Raw genomic sequence first — 26,691 nt, forward strand, 5'->3', positions numbered from 1 at the left:
TGATTTCCAGGGGAAATGTGCATAGTTAAAGAAAAGAAGAATGGAGCCCCCAGTGTTAAAAATAGAACCAAATCAAAAGACAGTACCAAAAAGTTCTGGTCAAAATAGAACCAGGAAATGGAAGGAGTATTGTTATTTATAGAAATTAAGAGATAAATCTGGGAGTTTTGTGGATGATGATTATGCAGAGTTTGATTGTTTGGAATGAAGTCAGTTTCTGTTCTATAAAGTAAATTAAGCTTTAAAGCAGTGGTTTCCAGTGTATGGGCTACAGACCTTCCCTGGGGAAGTAGGCAGTGAAATTATTACAGGGGGTCATAGCATCTTTATGTTCACTAAGCGTGATGTTTTAATAGTGGTTTTTTGTATCTCATCCATGGGAAAGAACAGGGTGGGGTTGAGAGCTGCCAGATCTGTAATAGAGCCTGGCTGGAATCTATTTAACTGTGCTCTTAACCCAGACTATTCTGCTCATGCCAGTGTACATAATTATATTAAAGAAAAAAAGGTTGTAAATTTTTGGTCTTCAGGTTGAATAAGTAATAGTTTACACACATGAACAAATTGTTAAAAGCATGTAAGTACGTAGAAATTTACTTAAGTGCATTACAGAATTTATAGTTTTTTTAAACAATTTTCTAACTGGAGACAAAAACAAAACAAAATACTACTGAAGGAAAGGTCTTTGAAATTTGTTTACCTTAAAAAGCAGTTCTCACATGTTAAGAGGTTGGAAATTACTCTTGTAGATCTAAAACAGAATTGAGCTTAACTTTCTAATGTGACCTTAAAACTTAAAGTACTGTGGTTTCTTGATTCCTCTAGGTATTCGTGTGGATCTATGACCCAGTTCACTTTAAAACCTTTGTCATGGGACTAATTCTTGGTAAGTACAGTCTCTAAAATTTAGAAAGGAAAATAAAAATGCAGATGCCATAAAGAAAAATATTGAATATAAAAAAGTTATTTTTTTTAAATATACTTTAAAGTCAGAAGATAAATGATAAAATGAAGAGAGTATTTGCAACACATTAAAGCAAAGATATTTAAGAGATTAATAACCTGGTAGAAAAATGGTAAAGATAGCTCACAGATAAAGAAATACATAGCCAATAATCATGAATGATACTTAATCACACTCATAATAAATACAAAGTAAAGCAACAGTGATTAAGAGAATTTCAGAGTTTGATAATATCTAGTCTTAATGAAGTTAGTCTAACTTCATGGGAAGCACCAACACTCTCCAACAATTGATAATACCTTTTCAGATTTTAAATGTATATACACTGACCCAGCTATTCTACTTCTCAAAATTTATCCCATGGCTATTCTTTTTTTTTCTCCTCATCTGAGGATGTATTTTTATTGCATTTTTTAGTGAGAGAGACAGAGAGCGAAAGAAACATTGATGTGAAAGAGACATCAATCAGTTGTCTCCCATATGCATCCTGACCAAGGATCAAACCCACAACCTTTTGGTGTATGGGACAATGCTCCAAGCAACTAAGCCACTCAGCCAGGGGCCATGGCTGTTCTTAATACAGTTGCACAAAGAGTCTATTCAGAAGTGTGCATTGACACTGTTATAGATTCTAATCCAAATCCTTCAGATTATATTTAGGAGGGTAATTAGCAACTATCTTTCAAATTTTAAATACCTATACCTTTTGACCTAACAATTACACCTCAACTAATTTATCTTGTGCTGTAATCAGTTGCACAAATGTACATGTAGTTTGGTATTTGTTGAACTGTTGTGTATAATAGGATAAAACTGGAAATAATTCATATTCTTCAGTAGGAAATTACTCTGAAGGAAAATGGTGAAATTGCCCACTAGAATACAATACAGCTTTTAAAGAATTAGGTAGAATGTACTGATAGATATCTAGAACCGATTAAATGAAAAAGAAATTGCAAAAGAGTAAGACTAGTATAAGCTTATTTATGTAGAAAAAAATTCTGTGTAACAAATTTAATTTTATATAAGCAGTCTCTACTAATTAACTTCTGGGGAGTGAACCAAGAATTGGATGAAGACCTCCCTTTATACCTTTTGCTTTGTTTTTATTTGTGTGTATTTTTAACCATGGGTATGTGTTATTCAGGGTAGGGGGCATGAGTAGGCAGGGAGAGAATGATTTAACAAGTAAAAAAAAAAAAAAGCAGTTAAACAAGCTTGATCAATAAGGTATCATAGATCCTATTCAAAAAGTTGAAACTCAAATAATTCCAACCCAAATATCTGATAGCTGTTGATCACCTACTAAGTACTAGTAATGTTGCTAAATATTTTATATGCATTATTTCATTTCATCCTTACAGCAACCTTTAAAAAATAGGAGCAGACACATATTAAATATAAAGTAATCTAGCCTCAACAGGGTTAAATAACTTGCCCAGGGTTACTTAGCTTATAAATGATATAGCTAGAATTTGAATCCTGATCTTTTTTTGCTCTAAAGACCTAATAATCAGACTTCTAATTTCTTACAATTATTCAGTGTGGTCCCACTGTACTTAGAAAAAAACTGAAGATACTTGTATACAGTTTCCCTAACTACCAAAAACCATCTGTATCACCACCTGAATGCACCTAAATATAAATAGTGGTGATAGTTATGATTTGTATGTTATTTTTTATACTTGTCTGTATTTTTTTACAATATGCATATATGTTACCATGAAAAAAATCCAATAAATATTGTTTAACTTAAAATCTTAGTCTCTAAAGATTTTTCCACATAGGATGGACAGGTCTAATATAATTTTTCACTTTGGGAAAGAGGTAGGAATTTTACTTAGCTTATCCAAAAAGGTCACCACAAGGTGACCTTTTCAATTTTTATCTGTCAGAGCTCCACCCCAGAATCAGAATCTCTAGAGAGGATCTATTGAATCTTTTTTTGTTGTTGTTAGTTTTGTTGTTGGGTTGTTGTTTCTTTAAGCTCCCCTGCTCAGTAGACAGATATCTTATAGTCAAAAAATAAAGTAGACATTGCTGGAGAACAGTAGCAATTGATCATTTAAGGAGCTAACAATTTCACATTTTTTGACAGCACTTTTTTTCTAACTATATGTAATTTATACTAGAAAAATCTTAACCTAATTTAGGAACAGTAGTTAAAATGTTAAAGAGAATTATGGGAGATGGTTGAGAATTGACCATATTTTATCTACAAAAATGGCAATTTTTAATATATCCTATATAATAAAAGGCTAATATGCAAATCGACCAAACGGAGGAATGACTGGTCGCTATGATGTGCACTGACCACCAGGGGGCAGATGCTCAACGCAAGAGCTGCCCCTGGTGGTCCATGCACTCCCACAGGGGGGAGCGCCGCTCAGGCAGAAGCCGGCTGGCGAGCACAACACTGGTGGTGGGAGCCTCTCCCGCCTCCATGGCAGCATTAAGGATGTCCAACTGTTGGTGGGGAGTGGGCCTAAGTCAGCAGTCAGACATCTGCCGAGGGTTCCTGGACTGCGAGAGGGTGCAGTCCGGGCTGAGGGACCTCCACCCCCCTAGTGTACGAATTTTGTGCACCGGGCCCCTAGTTTTTATATATTTATGTTTCAGTTTTCCACCCTAGGAATATGTTCACTGTTACATCATCCATGCCATTTAAAATTTTAATCTAAAAGTTATCTATGTAACTTTGTCATTTCTTATTCCAGTGATTGCAGTGATAGCAGCCACCCTTTTCCCTCTTTGGCCAGCAGAAATGAGAGTGGGTGTTTATTACCTCAGTGTGGGTGCAGGCTGTTTTGTAGCCAGCATTCTTCTCCTTGCTATTGGTAAGTATTGTTACTAGTAAAACTGACTTCAATAAGGTAGATATTGAGTATTTAGAACTGTAGTCTGGAGCATCAGTAATTAACAGCATAATTTAAATTGGTAAATAAAAAAAGTGTATGGACTTACCTTTTGGGTCATATCCCAAATCTGACTCAGACTTGAAGGAGTAGTGTATATGCTTGATTAGATTTGGTCTATTCTGAAGAAAAAAGATTTAATATGGCTTAATGTGCACATTGATAGGCTTTAAAAATTAGCTACCACAAGGATGTTAATATTTTTACCATGATTGTTTTTTGTTAGACATATTTTCAGTAAAACATTTTTATATTTTGACTTAAGGCAAAAGAAACATATTAAATATTTAAATTCTTTGTATATATTTAATAAATGATTCTGAACAATTGATTTACCATTAGGAAAAATCAGTTTGTATCTATGTGCCAAAATAAGTTCTAGATGCATTAAGGAAATTTAAAATGTTTTTTAAAAATCAAACAAGAACACATAAGTAATTTTTTTTTTACATTTCTGGATGTCTTTCATAGCTAAAAACAAAACAATATAAAAACCCAGTTTAAAAGAGGATATTAAAAATAAGTGATTAATAAATACATGAAAAATGCTCATCACTAGTAATCATACAATAATAAAATAATGAAGTGGGGTTTGTCTATTAGGAAGATTATTTTGAAATGGAAGCACTCAATGCCAAGAAGGGTTTGACTGGAAGGAAATGTACATCAGTATAAATAGTGGTGATAGTTATGAATGATTTTAATGGTATTTTTTACACTTGTCTGTATTTTTTACAATGAGCATGTTACTTACCATGAAAAAATTCAACAAATATTATTTTACTTAAAATCCTAGTCTTTGAAGATTTTCTGACATTGGGTGGGCAGGTCTAATTTAATTTTTCGCTTTGGGAAAGGAATTTTTCTTACCTTATCCAAAGTTGTCTAGTGACTTTTTATATTTGTATATATATAATTCCTTGAACCATCTAGAGCAAGCATGTCAAACTCAAAGGCTAACATGGTCCAAATAGAGTTTGACATGCTTGAGTTTATGTTAGCATGTGGTACTGATTTCTGATTATTTTTTCCAACTGATAAGTCAACTTTTCCACCAAGACATATAGGAGTACTTCTGCATAAAAATTAAAAACAACACCCACATTATTTACCTAGTACCTATTGTTAGAGGACATATTTTGACCAAGAGTATCTGAAGTGAGTGCAAGTTATTCTGAGGTTCTATGATAATTATAGACTCTAATGTTTATAAAGCATTACTCCTACAGCCCTAAGCAATTTCCTTCTGTATATGCCTTCATCCTAGACATCAAGGTATGTTCTGAGTTGGTGCCTCCATCCATGGGCCCAGGAGCTCAGCTCGTGTTTTCACAGGCCTCTTTTTTCCATCAGATCTCTGACTGTGAAGCCTTTCCACCCGCCTTTCATTTTTTTCCTTCCTCTAGCTTAGTCACCTTGAGAAAATCCCCTGATGCTTTACATGTAACACAGCACATTTGTAGGCCACGACATACTGTGAAGCAGGTAAATAGTGGTAGTGTATCAAGAATGAGAAGCCATAACTTTAATCTGACATTAGATATAATCAAATGGTGTCTTCTGGCACCATTCTCAAACCCTTGAAAATTGAGAAGCCCTTTGAAAATTTTCAGCAAAGGTTTAACTCCACTGAATAGAATTAACCCACTTGCTTATTTTATTTTTTTAATCCTCACAGGAGGATGTTTGTTTGTTTGTTTGTTTGTTTTAGAGAGAGGGGGAGGGCGGGGGAGGAGAGAGAGAAAGAAAAAAAGAAAAATATCAGTGTGAGAGAGAAACATTGATCGGTTGCCTCCCGTTTGAGCCCCCAAAACTGCACCCTGGGTACATGCCCTGACCGAGAATTGAATCAGCGACTCTTGGGTACACAGGACAATGCTCTAACCCCCTGGTTGGCAAACTTCGGCTCGCGAGCCACATGCGGCTCTTTGGCCCCTTCAGTGTGGCTCTTCCACAAAATTAGGAGTACCTTAATTAAGTTAATAACAATGTACTTACCTATATAGTTTAAGTTTAAAAAATTTGGCTCTCAAAAGAAATTAACAGTCGTTGTACTGTTGATATTTGGCTCTGTTGACTAATGAGTTTGCCGACCACTGCTCTAACCAATTGAGCCACACTGGCCAGGGCCACTTGCTTATCTTTTACTTAAACCACTATTCACAATAATTTATGGTTATTATAATGTTTTGCATTTTAAAATACTGTTTCTTGCCTGGCTGGTGTGGTTCAGTGGTTGAGTGTCCACCTATGAACCAGGAGGTCACAGTTCAATTCCCAGTCAGGGCACATGCCTTGGTTGCGGGCTCGATCCTAGTAGGGGACGTGCAGGAGGCAGCTGATCAATGATTCTCTCTCATCATTGATGCTTCTATCTCTCTCTCCCTCTCCCATACTCTCTCTGAAATCAGTAAAAACATACTTTTTAAAAAGAGATTATAAATGTTTCTTCAGTGTATTTTCTATAATTTTTTACTTTAAAATATACTATGGATTTAAATAGCATTGTGCATTAAATAATCTTGTGAATTAAACCAGAAAATAAACCCAACATTTTGTTGTTTTTGTTAGAAAATACAGTTCCAAACCTACTTCAAACAATTTTGATCTGTAGCCCACTTATAAACTGGGTATTTCACTTATATTATTCTATGAACTATTATATATTGGTCAAAATTATATTTGGTGCTACTTTGAATATGTATTGTTAATATTGCCATTTAAAATAAGACCTTTGGCAATTTTCTAAATGTGTCACTCTTAGTGTTAGAAACAGTATGACAATATATGTCACAGTGATTTTTCCATTAGTCTTCCCCTTTTGACCATGGTAATTGAAGGTCACATAGAGAAAAACCATAAAACATTAGAATTCTGCTGTGCCCAGTTTAGATATGGTGAGAACTTAGATTTTATTTGTGCCATTTCTGTATTGCTTTTTCTTGGATTTGAGGGAAAATTTCATGCTGTGAACCATCTATCTTACAACCCTATAAAGCCTATCATAGCATCATAATTATATTTGGAGAAAAATTGTGCAGCCTCCTTAAAAGATGTTCATTATTTTTTATTAGTGGAATTTATTCTTCAATCATAATTTCCAACATATTTGCCTTTTCTGTTTGTAGCACAGTCTTTTAGAATATTTATATTCTTTTGTGAAAATAGAAATTACTGCCTAGCTGGTTTGGCTCAGTGGATAGAGCATCGGCCTGCGGACTGAAGGATCCCAGGTTTGATTCCAGTCAAGGGCACATGCTTGGGTTACAGGCTCGATCCCCAGTAGGGGGGTGTGCAGGAGGCAGCTGAACAATGATTCCCCCTCATCATTGATGTTTCTATCTCTCTCTCCCTCTCCTTTCTATCTGAAATCAATAAAAATATATTTAAAAAGAAAAGAAATTACCGCTGCAGAAAAGTCAAGGCAGCTAAAACCATTTCCTTTTATTTATCCAAAGCAAAATAATGGAAGAAGCATACATGAGCTTCTTTTAGGCCTTAGATGAAAATAGTGATATAATTGTCTGTAAAGAAAACAAAAAAAACTAACATACTTGACTAGTCTATAACATTCATGTAATCATTATGACTTTAAAAAAAAAAACAGGAAAATCACTCAGCTCTATGTAATTGGTAAAGTAAGAGGAAACTAAATTTGTTTGTGATAACTCATTATGATAAACTTTAAAATTCTCTTATTCTTCTATTAACTAACCACAGTTTTGTCATATATTGCTCTGGAGGTAACCACAAACCCTATTTGTTTAAGTGATCTGGCTTTCATTAGCATTATATTATTTCCTAATATTGGGAGAGGATTTTTGTCCTGTAATAAAGCAGAATTTTTTAATTTTTTGAAAGTATAACTTCTAGGAAAATATTCTCTTACTGTTCAAAGGTTCTCACTTAGAAGACTTATCCTGTAGACAGAGTAGGCAGGTGGCCTTGGACCCAATGTTTTCATTTTCATTTTTTTAAAAATCAGAAATAATAATATCTATACATGTATATAGTAATGAATCTATGCAGTATTATATTTGTATTTATGCCAATATGGTCCTAAAAGTATAATTTTTAATTTTTTATGGAGAATTGCTGAAGTACTTAAGGTCTAGGGAAGTCATCGTGCAGCCCTGCTTTTTCCTTCTTAGAGACTTCTTAAGATACCTTCATTCCTTACTCGCATTTATTTTCTTTTTCTTATACCATGGTCTTGTCCATACTTAATGTGCAACTGATGGCTGTGCTTCTTGAACTAGAACATAGCAAATTGCTATGCCAAAACCAGTTTGGCTCAGTGGATAGAGCCTCGGCCTGCGGACTGAAAGGTCCCAGGTTCGATTCCGGTCAAGGGCATGTACCTTGGTTGCGGGCACATCCCCAGTGGGGGGTGTGCAGGAGGCAGCTGATCGATGTTTCTCTCTCTCATCGATGTTTCTAGCTTTCTATCCCTCTCCCTTCCTCTCTGTAAAAAATCAATAAAATATATTTTTTAAAAAAAATTGCTAAACCATAAGTATCTATCTATGAAACAGCACCCAGCTGAAAAAGACATAGAAGTAACTTTTTGAATGGCATTGTAACATTATGCCCTCAAGTTCAGAACAGAATGTTCTGTGCCTAGAATACTGTGATAGCTGCTAAACTAATCAGAATTTAATTGTTTAATTTAGGGTGCATGTAATGTGCAAATAATAACACTCTGGATGCCTTCTCAGTTTTTTCTTAATAACTTTTCCCTGCTGTCAGAGTCAATGTTTGAATTATTTAATTAGAGAGATTTTTCTCCCACAGCTCGTTGCATTCTATTTCTCATCATTTGGCTCATAACTGGAGGAAGGCACCACTTTTGGTTCTTGCCAAATCTGACTGCTGATGTGGGCTTCATTGACTCCTTCAGGCCTCTGTACACACATGAATATAAAGGACCAAAAGCAGACTTAAAGAAAGATGAAAAGTCTGAAACCAAAAAGCAGCAGAAGTCCGACAGTGAGGAAAAGTCAGACAGTGAGAAAAAGGAAGATGAGGAGGGGAAAGCAGGACCAGGAAATCATGGGACAGAAGGCTCAGGTGGAGAACGGCATTCTGACACAGACAGTGACAGGAGGGAAGATGACCGATCCCAGCACAGTAGTGGAAATGGGAATGATTTTGAAATGATCACAAAGGAGGAATTGGAACAACAAACAGATGGTGATTGTGAAGAGGAGGAAGAAGATGACAATGATGGAGAAACAACTAAATCTTTACATGAAAAATCATAATCTGCCTAATTTGGGGACTAAAAAAGTACAAGAGGTTGGATTTTCTATGTTGGCTGATCATCATAATGCATACCTGATATTTGTAGCATTCTTTAAGTCCACTTACTGAAATGTATTTGACATCCAGGGACTATTCAGTCCTTCATTTCATAGAATACTATTATTGGTACAGTCAAAAGCCATTTATAAGTTTTATCTTTTTGATAATTTTACAGTACATAGGTCTCATTAATTTTGATAGTTGTCAAAGGTGCACTTTCCACAATGACATTTAGATTAATGGCATTTTTGATAGTTGTATGGCTTTTTACTGTTAGACTAATCAAAATAGTTAAATGGGTAAAAAAAGAAACAACAAAATTTCAGATTATGTGCAGTTATGTAGCCACTTCACAGTTTCATTGAGATGAAATGCTGAAACTCACTGTTTTTGACAGTTAACTTTTGTTGATTATAAAATTACATCAGGAAATTTCTAAGATTCTGAGTTAGCAGGGTTCAAAAGCATTCTGTGGAAACGAGCCAGCTAGTACACTGAAACAGCACTTGCAGGTTAGCTACAAATTCTCCTTTTCCAGCTTAGGAAATCCAGACTGGTTTGTATCGGATTCAGAGAGGGGTGGTCATCTCCAACAGAGAAAGCAAGCAGCGTGGGGTGGGAGGTGATGGCTCTTCTCCCCATTTCCTTGTCGTAAAGTAAAATGTATTCTGTATATAATTTACAAATAAACATTTTATTTTAATTGTTACTTATTATTTAGACATTTTCCTAACACTTAAATTTGTAAAATTAAGACCATTTAAGGGTATGTTTTTAGAGAAATGGAAGTTCCAATAACCCACAGAACATCTGTGATCTTTCTACAGCAGCTTCAAGTTTTGTGCCAACATTCCATGTATTTGAATGAGTTAAAACAATCCTTATTAAATAAGAACAGACTTAAATTAGCTGTTTGTACGCCTTAATGTTCATTTTGATTTATCTTAAATCTCTACATTCTGAAGTGGGTACTGTATTATCAGACCTGGAGGCACTGCTATGAAAGATAATTCACTGTTCTAAAATATCAATTTAAAATAAAGAGCATACAAGAAAACATAAGAAAACCATTGGACTCTAATTGCTTTGAACTAGTTTTGCAGTTTGATTTTATATCTTGCATTGAATTTATTTATAAGCATAATCATTCCTTGGAGTTATACTCTTATAAACTGATAATGAACATTAAATTATTTTCCTTCAGTCACAGTGAGAGCATTTTGCTTTGTAGTTGATATAGGTGGAGTGTGTAAGTCTTGATTTTTCTTTAGGCTGTTTCCCATCTAAGTGTTTAAAGATATTAAATTTTTTTATTGTGAAAAAATATACTTTCTGTGAACTGACATTTTATTACACATAGCTTTATTGCTTTTTTTTTTTTTTTTTAGCTTCTTAATAATACTTCTTGTAAGTGGACAGAAGTGTGGCTGGTTGGTATTAATGTAACTCTACCTAAAGGCTTCAGTCATTTAAAAAATTTCCTCCTAGTAAATATTTATTGATTTAAGTGTAGGGCGTTTTCTCCTCACATTTTCAGAGCTCTCCTGCATAATTTCCGCAGTAAGAGATGCATAATTATAGCTTCTGAGCTTCTTAACCACCAGTAGCATTACTACCTATTTTGGGTTATGGTAATGGTACCAAAAGTGTTTTTCTGAAATAAAAATAACCTTTACTACTATGATAATACTCAATATTTATCTTAAAGCTCTTTATAATATATGTATTACATCTCCTCTTAAAAACCTTTGTTGCATGGCAGGAAAGTCAGCTTCTTAATAATGTTTATGTGTTCTTACAAAATGTTAGTACAAATTTTTATAAATATCTGGTAGTCCCTGGGGGAAATGCCATTCTTTGTTAGAAAGCGAATTAGAAATTTCAGCTCAGTGTCTTACTATTTAAGGTTGTGTACTTTAAACAAATATAAAAATCAAAAGGCTGCCACTGATATAACCTCAGAGTAGGTGGCTGTCTTTGTTGGCTAATATTAAATATTCTTATGCCAGAGCATGGAGAACTGTTTACATTAGCCAATGAAATGGTGATTTAAAAAAAAAAAAAAAAAAGAACTTCAGGTTTGCCATATTACTGAAAAGTCTAAGCGTGAAGCTTTGGGATCACGTAGGATTGATTTATTGTGGAGTGAGTATAAATAGGCCTAACTAAGCAGGATTAACTTCACCAACTGAGTCCACATAAGAATAGTGCATTTGTGACTGTTGTTAAAATCAATATATTAAATAGATTGTTTTTCTTTTTACCTCTATTGATTTCTTTAGTTTGTAGTGGTGATGGTTTTTAATGTTTCCCCCCTTTCTGGTTTTATATAATAAGTACCAATTAGCTGCCAACTATAGAAAAATCATGAATTTTCTTTTTTTTTTTAATCTTTATTAGGAACTGGAAAGTAACAAGTACAGTTGATTGTCATTATTAGTGGTAGTTTAGTTCTGTAAATTCACCACCAAAATGCAATTAACAAATACTTCCCCAGGCTATTGTTCTATGAGCATCAGGTCACATTTTCATTAGCCAATAATACATAAACTTGTTTGAGGTGTCTTTCTGTTCTATTGATTTATTAATGTGGAACTCATGGTCAATAGCACTATAACTTCGTGCCTGAACAAAGCTTATATAACTCGTGTGTTTTCTGCATAAGGCATATCACAGCCTTCATTCATTAGAATTACTAGACAGCACTTCAGCACTACATTGAAGGGCCATTTAAACAGCAAGATCATCAAAAATGAAAACAAGCAAACAAAAAATAACAGAAACACCAGCACTAAATAGAACTAAGGACATGGTTAAAATTATGAGAGCTGGAACAAGAAAAGGGTATGTCACCTTGTCAACCTCAACTTGGGAACATAAGCATTGGGCAAGTCAAATTTTTCACCACTACACATGACCATGAAAGCACACAAAACATTTTAAAGAGTGGGCAAACTTGCAAATCAGAATCCACGAATAATGAGAATCGACTGTACTTTATTATAAAGCTGTGACATACCTACAGAATAGCATTTATTGCTCTATCATGCTCCAGTATTTCTGGAACATTTTAAATATCCGCTCTGAGAGTAAATACTTAGTTTCTACTTGTGTGTGGTAGTTTGCTTTTACTTTTTCAACAATATTTCAGTTCTTTGTTTCATTTATTCAGTAATACTGAGCACTTACCATGTGCCAGAATTTTACTAGGCATGACCATGAGTAAAAAATACGGTTCTGCCCTTTTAGACCATCAAAGAGTGTAGTATGCGTTATAGTGGGGATTTGCCAAACGTGCTGGGTATCTCTAAATCTCCAGCTCCTCTCTGTGCCCTGTCCCATGAGGCTGATGAATGGACCACAGCTCCTTTGCCTACTGACCTCTGGGTGGGTTTGGCCAAGGAATGACCAGAAGTCTGAGGATGATCAGGGTATTGATTCTTTTGCCTCTCACCCAGTGGGGCTGCGTCAACAGTCAGAGGTCACTACTTCCACACTTCCCTTCACCACTTCCTGTTCTCTTCCCTTCTGGCCTGGGGAGGATGCCAGCTCTGCTGCTACTAGCATGGAGTTGCTGAAGCTACTGTGACTACCCCTGTGGCTCCCCTACCCCACATCTTTGTTTGTGTCTCCTCAAAGAATCTTAATGTAAGAACCATCTGTTTCCTGTTAGAGCCAAGGCCAATAAACCAAAGAACAGGAATTCCAATGAGGAGTTTATCTCTTTGACGGGTCTTATCGCCAAAATCTGCTAGAAAGGGTCTTACCACCTTCATTACAGAGCATGTCCTAAAGGTTTTGATAGCCAAAATCCCGCTCTAATGCATATCTATGCAGATAACTACACAAAAATTAATTTGTCTTCTTTGATAAGCCTTTAAGCCAATGTCTGTGGCATTTAGTTGGGAGTTTCTGAGTAGGTCTGCTCTTACAACATAGCCCAGAGACCCTTTGAACTTAAATCCCATGGCTTTTCCATCCAGATAAAATTTTCAGTGAGATTTCTGTCATTTGGAACTGATATATGACTGATTTACACAATATAAGTATAAACAGTGGCACTGAGGTACCTTTAGAGGGAATTGACTCAAAGCAGGGAAGTGCCATAATCCAATTTGCATCTTTGACTATACTAACCACATTAAAAATGAGGAGCAAGTGTAGAGGGAAGAAGAATGATGTAGTGGCCATCAAATTCTCTGACTATTTCTGATTGTTCTTAGATTTACATATTCTAACCACAACTCCCCTCTTGTTGTTTTCAAATAATTTTAATGTTTTTTCTTATTACAGACAACTCAAAATACTTAAAAGCGAAAATAAGGAAACAGAAAACCCCCAAACCTACCCTTCAGGAACAACCTCTGTCAAAATTCATATATATAGCCTTTTAAACCCTTACATGTGTGACTGTGCATTCAGTAAGGTGGGAAAAGGTATTAAATAAGTGGGATCATACCATATGTACCTTGCACTTAGAATATGAAAGAATTGATGATCTGGAAAAAGAACATGCTCTGTGAAACCATAGTATAAACATTTTGCAAAACAAATCATTGACCAGCTTATTATATTAAACTGGAGGCCCAGTGCACAGATTCATGCACCAGTGAGGCGTCCCTCAGCCTGGCCTGTGCCTTCTTGCAATCCAGGACCCCTCAGGGGATGTCAGAGAGTTGGTTTTGGCCCGATCCCTGCAGGCCCGATCCAGACAGGAGGGAGCCCAGGCCTATGCGTTGAGCATCTGCCCCCTGGTGGTCAGTGCACATCATAGCGACCGGTCGAACAGTCACTTCGGCTTTTACATATATAGACTAGAGGCCCGGTGCATGAAATTCGTACACTCGGGAGGGGGGTCCCCTCAGCCCGGCCTGCACCCTCTCACAGTCTGGGAGCCCTCGGGAGATGTCGACTGATGGCTTAGGGGAGTGGGCCTAAGCCAGCAGTGGGACATCTTTAGCACTGCCACGGAGGCAGGAGAGGCTCCTGCCATTGCTGCTGTGCTTGCCAGCCATGAGCCCGGCTTCTGGCTGAACGGCACTCCCCGTGTGGGAGCTCACTGACCACCAGGGAGCAGCTCCTGCATTAACCTTTTGCACTCGGATGTTGAGTGTGACTCAACACGGTTAGCATCGGTAGCAGGAATCGAGAAAAAGCAAGCGAGTGCAAAGGGTTAAGCAACTGCCCTCTGGTGGTCAGTGCGCATCATAGTGACCAATCATTCCGCCGTTCAGTCTATTTGCATATTAGCCTTTTATCACATAGGATAGAGGCCCGGTGCATGGGTGGGGGCCGACTGGCCTGCCCTGATGGGGGCCACCGATCGGGGTGGGGTCCCCGCTGGGGGAGGGGAGGGCAGGGCCAGCAGGGGCGAGGGGCCACAGTCATTCTGGTTGTACTGGTCATTCTGGTCATTCTGTCGTGTCGGTTGCTGGGCTTTTATTATATAGGATTGTATTTCTGCTCATCAACTTCAAGCTTTGAAATGTAAATTGATGTTACATTAGCTCTAGACGAAGAACATGACAAATGCATGTTACAGAGATTTCACATTACAGTGTGTTTGATGATCAACAGAAGAGGGGTTAGAAAAGGAAGATTTTATTATTAACATCCCCATATCTTTAAATATACACCTTCCACCTCTTACAATAGTGGCACTTTCCACTGCAAAGGAAAAATCACTGACAAGCAAATTAGTCTATAGCTGAGGAAAAGAGCAATGAGTGTGTAGAAACTGGTCTGCATTTATAGAGTCTCTATAATACCTGTCACACTTCACCGCTGTAAAGAGCTGTTGGATGCTGCACAAAGTAACACATCACCTCTCCATCCCTATTCTCTAGCTGCATATACTCCGCAAGATTTACAAGATGGACCTTTAATAAAAGAAGCCTCAGAGTTCTCCACTTCTCAAATCCCTATACACTTTCTTCTACCTCCCCTTCCATCCTACTTACCCCCAATTTAGTCTCTTTCCAAAGGTTGGATTGCAAATTTGATTTACTAAAACAGCATATTGCAAGGACTCTGAAGATTTCTAGTGCTTCTCTCTATCTGTAACCAAAGTGACTTATTAAATAACAGTACTGGAGGGGAGCATGGAATGCTTGTTTTAAAGTTTCCATCAATGCTGAGCCACAATTATAAACACACTAGAGGCCCATTGCATGAAGATTCATGCAAGAATAGGCCTTCCTTCCCTTGGTTTTGCTCCCAGCTGCCTGGTAGCCTGCTAGTCCTCGCTCCTGGCTGCCTGGGAGCCTGCAAGTCCTCGCTCCCGGCCGCCCAGGAGCCTGTAGGTCTTCGCACCTGGCTGGAGCGCCACTCCTGTAGCTCCCTCCGGCCCCCACCCTCCCCTCATAGCAGGCGCCCTGCCCTGCCCGGCTGCTTCGCACCTGCATATGCTAATTAACTCACCATCTTTGGTTGGGTTAATTTGCATACTCACTCCTGATTGGCTGATGGGCATCGTGGAGGTATGGTCAATTTGCATATTTCTCTTTTATTAGTGTAGATAATTTCCCTAACAGGGGAACCAACTCCTGTAAAATAAGCTCAAGTTTTCAGCCCATTGCTACCTCACCCCCTACTCACCCACCCCACCACCATATATATTGAGAGGAATGTGGTGATCAGTAGGGACAAAAGGAATGCCATTTACATTCACAATATAGACCACAGATTGATTTTTCAAAAGACAATTACAGTTTTCCGCAGCACTCAGGAGGCAGGTCATCTGAAGAATCTTGAAACTGGGAGATTTGACCCACCATCCCTTCTTTTCTTCATTCAGCCAACACTACCTGAGTCCCTACTATGCACAAAACAAGGAAATACAAACGTGAGCAATCAGTCCTCCTTGCCCCAAGCGGCTCACAGTCCTGGGAAGGAGCAAACAGCCAGCTCTTCCCACACAAGAAAAAACATGATCAGAAGGAGATCCATCTACCCCAAGAGCTACAGTCTCTGCCACCTGTAGGCTGCCAGCCTTATGGGAACACAGCAACTACTAAGGAACCCTGTGTGCCATAAAGACAAAACTTTGGTGCTGTGGGGCTTTGAGAGAGATCATGAGGGAGATGAAACAGGAATTTTAGGGGAATATAGGCAGGTTTAGGGAATTTTCAGATTTGGGGTCCATGGGAATAAAAACAACAAACACAGGGCTACAGACTGGGAGAAGGTACATTTCCATAACACAAGGAAGCCAGGTGCAGTTACATTTCCATAAGACAAGGGAGCAGCAACAGGTATATTTCCATAAGACAAGGGAACTGGAAGTAGCCAAGAAAGGTCCATATTTACAAAATAAAGAAGGAAGAAAGTTCAGAAAGAATAGGAGGACAATGAGGGAGGAGGGCCTCAGGAATCACTATAGTAACCAATTGGAAAGGGAATATTGACCAATCAGAGGGGATGTCAGGACACAGGAACTGCAGCCTTTATAAACCGTGGAACAGGAAGTCGGTAGGACCCTTTCCCCCTCCCCATGTAGGAGTCTGTGCCATGAGAATCTTTCCCTCTCCCCACGTGGGAGTCTGTACTTGTTCAATAAATTTCCACCTTTACTATACCACCTTCTGTCCGTGGATTCATTCTTTGACTCCAGCAGACAAAGAATCCAGGTTCCAGTCCAAAAATTCTGCATCAGAAAGACTGGGGAGGCGAGAAGATGAGAGAGAGAGCACTCGCCAACAAGCAAGGATTTTACAGCTGCCATCACTCCTCCCTGTTTCCTTTTTACCATCAACAAATAAATTCCAGAATTGGGAATATTGCCCTCCCGGAGTTTACAAAGCCAACTGTTGGAGTAGAAAGGAAGGGAACAAAAGAACATCTTGCCCCTTTTTGGGACAGAGGCTTCCAGCACAGAACCTTCACATCGGGGACACTATCTCGTAAGTGTCTTGTGTTTATCCTAGTTCAAGTTAAACCTGCTTAAAATAAGATCCATCAAGATGCTCATTTCTGTTTACCCCAAACCTCCCGCCCCCGCCACATTACAAAGAGGAAGCCACCCAAGACATTGTTCTGTGCAGCTGAGAACAATTCCATTTCCTTCCTGTTGGCTGTTTTTTTCTTGATACAAGTAATTATAGAAATTTTTTTCAACAGATTTGTGCTATAAAATTCCATCCCTCCTGAAGAAACATAAGATCACACACACACACACACACACACACACACACACACACACACATCAAGGTGGCCAAGAACTGTGCGTTTAGAGGAGGTGGCTTGCTTGCTTTGATGTTGTGTGTGATCAACTTGCTGCTGTCCTCTGTCCTGTTACTAGAACAGCTTCATTGGATAATTAACTTACAAATGCACAACAAATATTTCAAAGTAAGATGTAACATACCTAAAGAAAAGTGCACATCGTAAGTGTATGGCTCTGTGAATTACCACAAGGTGAACACATTCCTGCAACATCAGTCAGACCAAGAAGCAGAACACCAGCACCTAGAGGTCCGTGCTCCTCTCAGCCACCTGACTCCTCCCCTCTTCACCAGCGTCACTTTGGATACCGTGGGTTAGTTTTGCCTGTTTTTAACTTCCTGCAAATGGAATCATCTTATGTACTCTTTTGCGTTGGACTTTTCAACATTGTGGGATCCATATGGTATGTAGCAGCATTTCCTTCATTTTCTTTGCACAGATGATTAATAACATCCGGATGGGAGAGAGAACTAACACAGATGAGTGTGAGGTTTCCCTTAAACTGGGACTCTAAGTGCAGTTAGCTCCATGTCCTTATCTCCCCAGCCTAACATTGAACCAACAGAACTGCCATTCTCCACTGAGAATGGATTCATGGTTAGAACAGTCTCTCCTGAGAACTCTCTGACCACTGTACCTCGATCCCTTAAACACTTTTCTGTTCCCTTCATTGTGAAATCAACTAGTGTTTGCTGAGCACTTCCTATGTGTAAATCCTTGTGCTGGGTGAGCGCTACAGAGAGAACAATCCCAGCCATGAAGCTTGCACTAAAAAGAAGGAGCAATGAGACTAGTTCCCAGACAACGCTCATTCAAGGGCATATTCTGACTAGAGATGATTAGGGAGATATAAGGTGCTTCTGGGAATTTAAGTCAGGAAATCACTCATTTGTGGGATCAGAAGAAGGCTTTGAGATGGTGTTTGAGCCTTGGAGGGTCAATAGGATGTGAAATAAATAGGATGATCTGGGCTGGAAGGAAGGGGGTGGAGGAATGGGAGATATCTGTAAATACTATCAACAATAAAAAATATATTTAAGCCGAAACCGGTTTGGCTCAGTGGATAGAGCGTCGGCCTGTGGACTGAAGGGTCCCAGGTTTGATTTCGGTCAAGGGCATGTACCTTGGTTGCAGGCACATCCCCAGTAGGAGGTGTGCAGGAGGCAGCTGATCGATGTTTCTCTCTCATCGATGTTTCTAACTCTCTATCCCTCTCCCTTCCTCTCTGTAAAAAATCAATAATATATATATACATACATATATATATATATACACATATATATGTATATATATATGTGTATATATATATATACACACACACACACATATATATATATATATATATATATATATATATATATATACATACACACTAGAGGCCGAGTGCACAAAATTTGGTGCGGTCCCTAGGCCTGGCCAGTGATCGAAGCGTGAGCATCTGGCATGGAAGGGCAGGTCCCAGCTCACCTCTGGGCCCTGGGCAGCACGTGGGCCACAGGCCACCACACTCCACCTCCGCCTGAGTTATTGGGCCCCCGCCCGGCTCCCTCAGTGCCTGGGAGCGGGGCTGCAGCCCTGCCCACCCCCACCCCCCCCAACACACACACACACACACACACACTGCTGCTGGTCGCCATCTGCAGGGCGATTGGGCCCTGCTCGCACCTGCCTTGGCCTGGCACTGCCTGCTCACCTGCTCCAACATCCCACCGAGATCCCGCTTTCATTGGGGCCCATCGGCCTCCACTGCCAGTGCCATGTCACCAATGCCTGCGATGTTTCACGCTGCCCCCTGGTGGTCAGCACACGTCATAGCGAGCAGTCAAACTCCCAGTCGAGGGGATAATTTGCATATTAGGCTTTTATTATATAGGAGATATATATATATATATATATATATATATATATATATATATATATATATATTTTTTTTTTTAAATAGGATGACCTATGGAGATATTCCAGGCCAAGGCTATATATCCTGAGTGAAAACCAACAAATAAGCAAACAAACAAAACCAAAGATAGATAATGGGACATTATGTGGAAAATATTAAGTGTCCTGATTGCTTTAATCACAGACAATATTGGGGATAGAAAGCCAGGTGGGAATCATACTGCAGGACACCTTAAATTTCAAGTCAGAAAGGAATTCATTCCAGTGGCTTCCCCTGGTTTCTGCCCTTCAGCTTACAAATGTGCTTAGACCCCCAAATAGTAAGGTGTTTGGATGAGTATAACCTTTCCCAAATGCTAAGCCAAATGGCCTCTTTCTAACCTTCATTCCACTTTATCTCTGCATCATCCGTCACCAAAAGCTACCAGTCCTTCGCCTCCCACCCTCTTAAACTTCTCTCTTCCCTCAGCATCTACAGTATGACTCCTTCCTGGTTCTTCTCTCTTTCTGGCCTCCCCTTCTCCTCTATCTGCCCCTTAAAGATGGGGACTCCAAAAATTCCTTCCTTGGTCCATGCTCACTACATACATTCTCTCCGGAGATTGCATTTATTTTCTTGGCTCCAAATGTGACCCCAAATCTTTTGCTCCAGCCTTGATCATCATACCATTCTGGGCCTAAGTCTCACAGGCACTTTGGTATCATCATGCCCCAAATGGAACTTTACTCTCCATCCCTGTGGGGCTGCAGCCCTTAGGGACCTCAAGTAACAGCCGGGCCAACTAGAAATTCAGTCATCCCTGGTCTCCATGTGTAACCAGTCACCCAATTCTATTCATTCTACTCTTCAAAAATGTCCCATTAACTTACTGAAGTATTTAAAGTCTCTTGACTCTGCCATTCTGCTTCCCACTTAGCTCAAGCCTTTATGATCTCAGGCCTGGATGAGGGAGGTGGTATGAAGGGTTGAGATGAGGAGATGGTAGGAGTGAGACATGGTACAGTCTGTATGTCTGTGAGTCAGCTGTGGATTGGCTGATGTAGGCTGGCCTAGGCTAGGTAGCTTTGTTTCAAGCTGTGAGCCTGGCTGGGCTTGACCTCTTACTGTGGGTTGAACTCAGGTCTATTCAACATATGCTCATTCTGGGGCCCAGGCCTAAGGGGTAGCAGCCATGTAGGGGTGATTCTTCTCATGGTGATGGCAAAAGCACAAGAGAGTAAGCCCAGGCATTCAAGTGCAGGTCAGGCCACATCCACTGAAATCCCATTGGCCAAAGTGAAGGGGTGGGAAGTATTCACTATCTCTAGTGGAGGGAGTCCAGAGTCACATGACAAAGGGCATAGATATAAGGAGGCATGAAGAATTGGAACCAAAAATTCCAATTCTAACCCACAGAGACATTCTCTTTTTAGTATCCCCGCTATTAAGTGGTCAATAAACACATTATTCTTCTGTCTTTACCCTGGATAAATATACACCACCATATTCTTTCTCAGGTTTCACGTATGTCAATAATATCTCAATTAAAAAACAACACACAATACAAGTAAAAAGACAGTGGAGCTACACTCTAAAATACTGAAATAAAACACTGTCAACCTAGAATTCTACTATCCCAATGAAAATACCTTTCAGAAATAAAGACTTTTCAACCATACAAAAGCTGAAATAATTCATTGCCAATAGACCCACATTGCAAAAAAAGTAATAGGAAATTGTCCACACGGGAGGAGAAAGATGCCAAGTGGAAGTATGGATCTATACAAAGGAAGGAATTGCACCACAAATGGCAGCAGTGCTCAACACCTGGTCTGGGAACTCCGCCGTCCCCTTCCAGGAGATCTGCAAGGGCAAATTACTTTCATAATAATGCTAAGATGGTATTGCCTTACCATGCTCGTTCTCTCACACGTGCAGTGGAATTTTCCAGCGTGACATGGCAGCGGGATCAGTGCAGGGGAAGATCTGAGGATCTAGCTTTCTTCTATTAAGCCAGACATTGAAGAGATTGGTTAAAAATGTAAAACAGCCCAGCAAGTATGGCTCAGTGGTTGAGCATCAACCCATGAACCAGGAGGTCACAGTTCAATTCCTGGTCAGAGCACATGCCCGGGTTGCAGGCTCAATCCCCGGTGTGGGGCATGCAGGAGGCAGCCGATCAGAGATTCTCTCTCATCATTGACGTTTCTGTCCCTCTCTCCTTCTCCCTTGCTCTCTCTGAAATCACTTCTTTTTAAAAAGTAAAACAGTGCTGCTCTTCTGATAATTATTTTGTTTTCAAAATATATTTTTAGTAAAATCATGTTATTTATGGTAACCAGTAATTTCTATCATTGTTATTTTAAAAATTAACAAATATTTAAAATTTTTCTACTTTAAAAAATTTCTAATGCAGTAAATACTGATAGCAATAATCCATAGAATCAGCCCTAACCGGTTTGGCTCAGTGGATAGAGTGTCAGCCTGTGGACTGAAAGGTCCCAAGTTTGATTCCGGTCAAGGGCATGTACCTTGCTTGGTTGTGGGCACATCCCCAGTAGGAGGTGCGCAGGAGGCAGCTGATCAATGTTTCTCTCTCATCGATGTTTCTCTCTATCCCTCTCCCTTCCTCTCTGTAAAAAATCAGTAAAATATATTTTTAAAAATAAAAATAATCCACAGAAACAGAAGCTTTTCAGCATCCTCCATAATTTGTAAGACTCTTTAAGGAGTCCTGAGACCAGAAAGTGTGACAGCTGCCATTTGGAGCAGCTCAGCATTTAAATGCCTTGGACATGGATGACTAGAATAAGGACGGTTGTGTGACACAGAGCCATGTGGTTAAAATTTTAAAAAGACGAAGGCAGGGCTTTAGAAATGGAAGCAGACAGAATAAGACCACGGTATCTTAATCTGGAAGTTTATACAAAATGGAGGAGGGGCATAAGCTTTGAGGAGATTGACTCAGGCGTGTAAATCATTTACCTGCTCACTGTGGACCAGTTGTGCCTGGCAAGTGTAATTGCCCGGCAACCTCAGCGATTGTTTGAGACACAGATATGATTGCAGAGTATGGCTGCACTTGAGAATAATACCACTGAAACTGCATCGGGCACGTAGAGACACCATCCAAGTTCCTGGTGGCATTATCATGGTTACCTTTCTGCCACCATGTATGCATGTTAATTAGGAGGAAGTTGCAAACTTGCAGAAGAAGGGGTGTGGACTTTGGATTCAGGTAGCCCTGGACTCAGAATCCCGCCTGACCTGCCTCCGTCTAGAAATGGCTGTGTGGAAGCTCACCCACTGCAAGCTTGCACTCTGAAGGTGCTTGTTTTGGACGCCAAAGTGCCGTTACTCTGGCTTCAGCTCTGACAGTGTGGCTTCTCCTGTGCCAGCCCAGGGTTGGGGCCCAAGTCTCCAGCTTCTCGAATAAGTCTCAGAGCCACGCAGACTTTTTAACTAAATACCTTTGCTTCTTTATCTGTATATCAAAAGCCTAAGCAACCAAGCGACGGAATGACCAGTCGACGTGTCACTATGACGCACGCTGACCACCAGGGGGCAGATGCTCAACGCAGGAGCTGCCCCCTGGTGGTCAGTGCGCTCCCACAGCGCGAGCACCACTCAGCTGACCAGCCCGTCCCAGTGGCCCACCAGCCGGTGGCAGCCACTCCCTCCCTCTGTCGTCCTGCAGGTCCAATCTCTGGAGAATGGGCCAGGCACCGACAGACCTGCACCACTGGCACAATTCCAACAGCGCCACCGGCCTCGGGGAAGTCGGCCTCAGGCACCGTGGCCGCTTCCCCTCCCCAGACGCCGCAAGGAAGAAACGATATAAAAGCGTCCGCCAGGTGGTTCCCAACAACCCGCATGAATGTCAGTGAGACGGATCTGGATCCTGGGCAGCAAGGCAAGGGCATCCCACCGCTGGCCTGGAGAGCCAATCTCGTTCTTCCCTCCTCCTCCCCCTCACCCCCCCACTGACTCCCTTCAGGAAGGGCACCAGACACAGGGCTCACAGCTGGCGAGTAGGGTGAGCGGGAGCAGCAGGCAGCATTGGACTGCAGGTTTCCGCCCAATCCCTGCAGGCCACCCTGAGGCACCCCCCCCTATGCACGAATTCATGCACCAGGCCTCTAGTATAGCAGTAAACGAGGATTCCAATTCACCACATCCTCTCTAACATTTGTTGTTGTGCATCTTTTTAATTATGAGCCATTCTAGAGAGTGTGAAGTGGTATCTCGGTATGGTTTGGATTTGCATTTCTCTAATGACTAATGATGTTGCCACAACTGGCTGTGAGCTCCCAAATTCCTGTGTAGAAGCCTGAATATCATGGTATTTGCAGGTGAGATTTTGGGCATTAATTAGGTCATGAGGGTGGAGCCCACGATGGGGTTAATGTCCTGTTTAGAAGAGGGAGTGACCCTCCCTCTCTCCCCTCCAATGGGAAGACAGCCATCGCCAAACCAAGAAGAGGGCCTTCCCCGGGAGCCGGACCATGCTGGCACCTGCTTCTGGACTTCCTGCCTCTGGAAAAATAATGGTTGTTTATACCACCCAGTCTATGGTGTTCTGTTATAGCGGCTCAAACAGATTAAGACAGATGTTAAACATCTTTTCTTGTTCTTACTGACCATTTGCATATATTCTTTGGAGAAATATCTGTCCTCATCCATTTTTTAAATTTGGTCTTTTTACTGCTGAGTTGTGTCTGGCAGGATAATTTTGAGGTACGTGTTCTACACCAAGCATGTCAAACCCACGGTCCGCGGGCCACATGTGGCTCACAACAAATATTTTTGTGGCCCAGCCAATATAACAGTATGTAAGAAACGTTTTAATAAAAATTTCATAACTTAATTTTTACAGTATCCTGTTATACATGATTATTAATAACGAACTACAACGTTCGCTAATAACTGATTACTATAATCATGTTGCATTCATTTCCCTTACACGCCTTCCGTGCAGGCGCACCATTTCTCTCCACTAATACTAGCAGCGAATATTTTAGCAGCCGATTGCCACCTCATTAGTCTTGTACTGACTTGTTTGGTGTGCACAACAGGAAATATTTCGCTTTCAGAGAACAAGAAAACTAGGTTTATTTGCTTATACTTATTACTTTGTGCAGTTATTCCGTGTCTGGTAAGTTGATGTTCAAGAAAAAAAATATTAATTTTTATTAAAATGTCCTATTACTTTATGTTAATGATTGCTCATTTATTTCAGCCCTTTGTATTCAGCCTGCTTGTTCTACACTGTCTACAGAATTCTCCACTGGGGATAAAGGTCCTTTTGGTCACACTGGCAACTTGCTTGATAGCATGTGGCTTAGTGGCACCTTCCCTTCTGTATTAGTTGGTTAGGACTGCCATAACAAAGTCCCACCGACTGGGTGGCTTAACTGACAGAGATTCATTGTCTCCTAAGTCTAGAGGCTAAAAGTTCAAGATGAAGATGTCTGCAACGTTGGTTCCTTCAGAAGGCTGTGAGGAAAAATACCTGATTTATTCCTCTAACCTTCTGGTGGCTTATTTGAAATCTTTGGTAGAAGCGCCCGCTCAGATCTCTGCCTTCATGTTCACCTGGTGTTCAAGTCTGTGTCCAAATCCCCCCGTTTTGACAGCCATCAGTCGTATAAGTTAGGACCCACCCTTCTCCATATGACCTCATTCTCACTTAACCAATTGCATGTGCAATATCCTATCCCCAAATAAGGACACATGTTGAGGTGCTGAGGGTTAGGAATTCAACATATGGATTTGGTGGTGGGCAGGGGACACAGTTCAACCCATAACATCTTCCTTGTTTCACTTTCCTGTTCCCCGATTAACGTTTCTGGAGATCGCTGCCCCGTACACAACATGTACCAAATCCTTATCTCAGGGCCTGCTCCCAGGGCAGCGAGAGCCAGGAGAGGCAAACAAGCAGGACCTGGCGAGGTTAAAAGGCACACATCACTCCCAGGTCCTCCAATCACCCCTTCCCACAGGGGGGAATCTTCCAGGGACAGACACCCTGGCTGAGAGGACCAAGGGCTTGGACTGGAAATATTAAGTCCTCGGCTACTTTTCCTAAGAATTCAATATAACTTGGTGATTCTAAGGGTGGGAGACTCTGTCAATCAAGCTTTTGCAGTATATTTGATGATATTTTCAACTCCTATCAAATGAGGTAGGTAGAGTAGAAGGAAAGGTTTTTATCAAAATCATGGAGATTGGCCCAGCTGGTGGGGCTCCGTGGTTGAGCATCGACCTATGAACCCGGAGGTACGGTTCGACTCCCAGTCAGGGCACATGCCCAGGTTTGGGCTCGATCCCCAGTGTGGGGTGTGCAGGAGGCAGCCAACCAAAGATTCTTTCTCATCATTGATGTTTCTCTCTCGCTTGCTCTTCATTCATCTCTGAAATCAATAAAAATATTTTTAAAAAAACAAACAAACATGGCGATTGAGTATGGATGCTGTTATTTTAAGTGATTCCCAAGTTAATCTAATCCGAGTAAATGCCAAGACCTGCATGGCAGCCATCAGTCCAGACAGGGCTGGAGGCCCGGAGCTCCTGGCAGCTATCTTGCCTCCAGATGGAGCCTGAGATGAAGTTCACGTGGAGATGAGCAGACAGGAGAGACGGAGAGAAGCCCAGCACTGGGGACATCATTGAATTCCCGGGCCAAACCCTGCCAATCCCTTGTCATGTCAGTGTCCTGTGCAACGGACTTCGCTTTTTTATGTAACTCTATTTCAATTGGTTATTGCTTTTTGAAAATGAATCCAGAGATCGAAGACTGGATCGTCCATGAGATACAACTTCCGGGGCACGGGCAGGGCAGCCCTCCTCCTCACCACAGCAGGGGTCCCAGAATGACACCAAACCTGGCCTCCTCTGCCAAGTCTTGTCTGGGTAGAGCACTTTGTTAATTAGCCTCATAAGTCAACGTTCCTTTTCTGTTATAACCTCAAACATAGATTTCCTAATGTTTCAGCCAAGGAACTTGGGGAATCTAACATCGTTACAGTGTCGCGCTTACAGGGGATGTTCAACTTAAAACATCTCTAGATATGATTTTTTTACTTCTTAGGATCTAGAATTGTAGAACTTGAGGAGATTTTAAACACACAGAGTCTGCCCCTCTTGTTTTACAGATGAAGAAACATTTGCAAAGACGGGTTCAAGGGCATTGCAAAGGTCCTGCTGCAGCTTATGGGGGAGCCAGAGGGATAAAACCCAGGCCTCCCAACTCCCACCCAGTGCTTTTTCTACCCCCAAGCATCCAGTACACTGCTCAGCACATAGGAAGTGCCCAGTTAATGAAGAAATGATTGATCCCCCACAGGGCCTGCCGCTCAACTCAGGCCTGAGAGCGCAGCTGTGAGGCTTCTCTGCAAGGAAAGAGAAGT

At 40.5% G+C, this 26,691-nt stretch overlaps 2 protein-coding genes across 3 annotated transcripts in view; both read left to right on the forward strand.

Moving 5' to 3' along the window:
• The window catches only part of SEC62 (SEC62 homolog, preprotein translocation factor), a 28,896-nt gene extending 19,004 nt beyond the window's left edge, over nt 1-9,892 (forward strand). For both annotated transcript variants that reach the window (XM_008142278.3, XM_028146589.2), the window contains 3 exons: nt 826-886; nt 3,682-3,801; nt 8,674-9,892. In XM_008142278.3, coding sequence (XP_008140500.1) covers nt 826-886; nt 3,682-3,801; nt 8,674-9,143 — 651 coding nt within the window. In that variant the 3' untranslated portion in view covers nt 9,144-9,892. The remainder of the gene's footprint in view (nt 1-825; nt 887-3,681; nt 3,802-8,673) is intronic.
• A 7,736-nt stretch (nt 9,893-17,628) lies between these two features.
• The window catches only part of GPR160 (G protein-coupled receptor 160), a 55,987-nt gene continuing 46,924 nt past the window's right edge, over nt 17,629-26,691 (forward strand). The window contains exon 1 of the mRNA XM_054713720.1: nt 17,629-17,719. The gene's annotated coding sequence lies outside the window, so the exon portion shown is untranslated. The remainder of the gene's footprint in view (nt 17,720-26,691) is intronic.

The sequence above is a fragment of the Eptesicus fuscus genome, chromosome 3 (genome assembly GCF_027574615.1).
Source record: "Eptesicus fuscus isolate TK198812 chromosome 3, DD_ASM_mEF_20220401, whole genome shotgun sequence".
Classification (NCBI taxonomy): Eukaryota; Metazoa; Chordata; class Mammalia; order Chiroptera; family Vespertilionidae; genus Eptesicus; species Eptesicus fuscus.